Here is a 4,327-nt window from a genome sequence, read left to right as displayed (position 1 = left end):
TTGTTTGAGTTAATTTTATCCAGCTACTGCACTGAAGCTGTTTATCAGGTTTAGGAGTTCTCTGGTGGAATATTTAGGGTCACTTATATATACAATCATGTCATCTGCAAATGGTGATATTTTGACTTCTTCCTTTCCAATTTGTATCCCCTTGATCCCCTTTACATTTCGAATTGCTCTGGCTAGGACTTCAAGTACAACATTGAATAGATAGGGAGAAAGTGGACAGCCTTGTTTAGTCCCTGATTTTAGTGGTAATGGATCCAGCTTCTCTCCATTTACTTTGATGTTGGCTACTGGTTTGCTGTATATTGCTTTTATTTTGCTTAGGTATGGGCCTTGAATTTCTGATCTTTCCAAGACTTTTATCATGAAGGGGTGTTGGATTTTGTCAATTGCTTTCTCACCATCTAACGAGATGATAATAAAAACAAACAAAAACCAAACCAACCAAACAAACAAAATAACCCTAGTGATATTTTCCTATCTGTGGAGACAGAACACACCCTAATTTCCCAGAATGACTAACCCAGACTATTTCACCGTTAGGATATTACCATCCTTAGGGGAGGTGTCACTTGTATATTATGGCTTGTTGTAATCTGTTGTTCAGAAACCACACTATACTCTGGGCTTTAGAAGTAGAACTACACCCAGGGTCAAGAGAAATTTATTTAAATATTTCAATATGTGAGCACCCCTTAGGTTTTACTGTACAACTGGATTTGAAATGATTATAGAATTTATTGTTACCTGGAAGCACTTTTCCAAATTCAATTATTATTTTGAAATATACCTACAATGATTGGTCTATGCTCAAATTCCTCAAAGCCCAATCCAGTTGGACAACGTCAATCCGCACCACATTCTCATTCTCACCTTCATATGGTTTATATCCTCTATGACACCTGCAGGGACACCCACAAGATACTAAAGATTTCCTAGTAGAAATTATTCTGTGCTCCTAGAGATTATTATGGAAAAATGTGACTAAAAATATATACACATGAACATACATACAAACACAAATACACACACACACACACAAACACACACACACAGAGTGGGGGAGGCTAAAACTCAAGTATTTTATGTATGTGTTTTACTACACCAAAGAATTTCACAATTTACATATGTCCTAAATCTTTTCAATCCTGACTATTGAATACACTATAAAAATTTAAACAAAGATATGAGACTTTTGATCATATCGGAAATTTACAAAGCAGATATCATAAATTTTTGTTTATTAATATTTTACAATTCTTTTTTCTATGTGTTATTGAAAATAGATGGCTTCATGCAATATATTCTGATTATTAATTTCCATTCCCCAACACCTTTGCAATCTTCTCCCAGCTCCACTCTGTTTCCTTATAAAAATATAAAACAGAATCTAGAAATAAAAAGCAAACAAATGGGGATACACACACACACACACACACACACATTCACAAACAGAAAGAGACACAGTGAGGGAGAGACAGAGAAAAAGACAGAGAGACAAAGAAAATAAAAGAGGCTAAAACCCACATATTTTACTTGTATATCTCACTACACATTATAATTATGCATATGAAAAGTACCTTATCATTAAATCCTTTCAGGCCTGGCTTCTGATTATATATTGAACAATTTAAACAAAGACATGAGACCTAAACTATGGGCAATTGAGTGTATAGGATAGTTAAACAATGAAGGTATTATCAGAATTTTTGTTTGTATATTAAAATTTTAAAGTTCTCTACTTTCTATTTCCACAAATATATATTTCTTACTAAATGCTGATATCAATTCCCCAACACTGCCCCTATCTTCTCTCAGCTTCATTCTGTTTCTTTATTTAATTAGAAAATAAAAAGAACATAATGATCTGGTATTCAGTGACGTAAAACTACTGAAGCATTGAGGCCCAACAGAAATAATGAAAATAGGAACCTTGGGAAATAGGAGGATGGGGTATCCTCCAGAATGAACCACAAACCTGGAACGTGACAGAATCTCAGGACTCAAAGAGAGGGACCTTCAATGAAATGCCTGACACTAGGGAGAGGGAACTTATCGAGCCCACTTCCAGCAGGAAAACAGGAAGTCAAGTGACAGATGGGGTTGCCATCTCACAGACACATATCTGACTCATAATTGTTTCTGTTTGAAAGAATTACAGGGATGGGAATGGAGAGAAGCTTGAGGAAAAAAAAGTGCAGTAACAGGCCCAAAGTAGGATCCATCTCAAGTGGAGATCCCAAGACCTAACACTATTACCGAGGCTATGGAGCACTCACAAAAAGGGACCTATCATGCCTCACCTCTGAAAGACCAAACAAGCTCTGAATGATTCTGAGGTAGCTATTTGCACCTAACCAATGGACAGAAGCAGCTGACTCCTGTTGTTGAATAAGTGATGGCTGATAGAAGCTGAGTAGATTGGCAATCCTGTAGGAGAACCAGCAGTCTCAACTAATCTGGACCCCTGAAATATCTCAAGCACTGGACCATAAAACAGACAGCATATAACAGCTGATATGAGGCCCCCAACACACATACAGTAGAGGACTTCCAGGTCTGTGTTCATCTAGAGATGATACACATAACCCTCAAAAGACTGGAGACCCTAGAGTGTTTATAGGTCAGGTAGGGTGGAGGTAGGGACATCCACATTGAGAGAAGGGGTGGGAAGGAGATATGGGATGTGGAACCGTTGGAGGGTGGATCAGGACAAAGGAAAGAAAATATGGAATGTAAAAAAAAAATTAATTCTTAAAAAATGTATAAAAAGAATATAGATGTAATAAAAAGGAAAAAACAAGGTAAGATAAAGGAATAGCAAACAAATAGGTATGGGAAAAACAAATGGAAGAAAAGTCACCAAAAACAAGCATAAGAAACAAATGTGCATGCAGAGACACACATTCACAAATAATCTATAGAACAAAACTGAGCAACGAGTATCCAATAGACTATGAGAGTTGATGCTATATCAGTACAGGTCCATGTTCTAAAAAGGCTCATGACTGTAGGGATGCTTACTGAGTCTTGGAAGGAAGTAAATATGGGATCAAATGCTTATGTATAATCTCAGAAACTACATTATTTAACAGGTACATACGTTGTGTTGGTAAAGGAGTTTGATAAAAAGTGATAGAATATTATGACTAAGCTACATGTATTATGTTTGCATGCCTCTACATTGTGATATAAATATTTCACACCTTCTAAGAGACTGGATTTTCTGCTGGAACATTGGACAAGAGTTAACACACTTGAGGTCACTAATTACATAAGAGACTATAAAGCAGTGTTTGTTTGCCCAATGTTGGTGATTTGCATTTGATAGATCCAATTCCTATTACACATTATTCCCAACAATTTCAAAAAAGTTCTGGTCATTCAGGATCCAGTGATACTTTTATCATGCACAAACATGTTTTTCCCTTTTTTGTTTTATTGAATAAGAAACGTCAATGGAGGTGGTAACTGGTGAAAGATTCAGAAGGTGTGAAGAATTTTGTTTATTGAAACATCATCACCTTACTCATAGATGGATATTTACAAAGGTGACAAAGGCACTATAGGACTGTGAGGAAGAGGAAATAAATAGACATTCAAAATTTTAATTTCTGCGCAAGACTAAGGATTAATCTTTCTGTCATCTCAGTATCGGCACAGCTTCCTGTTCCTCCAGTGTTTCTGACACACTCAGGATGTGGTTGTAACACTGTGTCTTGCACAGAAATAGTCTGCAGAGTCCTCAGATGTCAGGCTGTTGAGCTGCATGTAGGCTGTGCTGGAGGATTTCTCTGCAGTCAGAGTGGCCTTGCCCTTGAACTTCTCATTGTAGACAGTACCACCACTTCCAGGATCAATAGCTCCAATCCATTCTAGACCCTGTCCAGGCCTCTGCTTCACCCAGTCCATACAGTAGCTGGTGAAGGTGTAGCCAGAAGCCTTGCAGGACATCTTCACTGAGGCCCCAGGCTTCACCAGCTCAGCCCCAGACTGCTGCAGCTGGACCTGGGAGTGGACACCTGTGGGGAGAAAGACATGGTGGATGTCATTGTCACCTCAGGCCCCGTATCCTCTGCAGATTTGGAAATGGTGAGTCCCTTACCTGCAGTTGCTGACAGGAGGAAGAGAAAGATCCAGTTCCATCCCATGGTTAGAGTCAGTGTGTTCAGGGACTTTGGAGAGGACAGTGGTAATAGGTTGTTTTCAGGGTGTGGACATCCCTGTATTTACTGCCATAAACTCGGGTGATTCGCATGTTCATGAGCAGTGCATTTCTTAGTTAAGAACCTATCCATCCAGAGAAGAACTGGAGAGGAAA

The 4,327-nt window shown here is 38.4% G+C and overlaps 1 gene segment (V, D, J or C); it reads right to left on the bottom strand.

The window, feature by feature from the left end:
* Positions 1 to 3,699: 3,699 nt before the first annotated feature.
* Positions 3,700 to 4,186, bottom strand: LOC110314953. The segment is given in 2 exon segments: positions 3,700 to 4,028; positions 4,112 to 4,186. Coding segments are annotated over 2 exon segments (375 nt in total).
* Between the last annotated feature and the right edge of the window lie 141 nt (positions 4,187 to 4,327).

The sequence above is a fragment of the Mus pahari genome, unplaced genomic scaffold, assembly GCF_900095145.1.
Source record: "Mus pahari unplaced genomic scaffold, PAHARI_EIJ_v1.1 scaffold_14783_1, whole genome shotgun sequence".
NCBI classification, from domain to species: Eukaryota; Metazoa; Chordata; class Mammalia; order Rodentia; family Muridae; genus Mus; species Mus pahari.
Note: the sequence above shows the minus strand (reverse complement) of the source record. Positions and strands in the feature narration are given on the sequence as shown.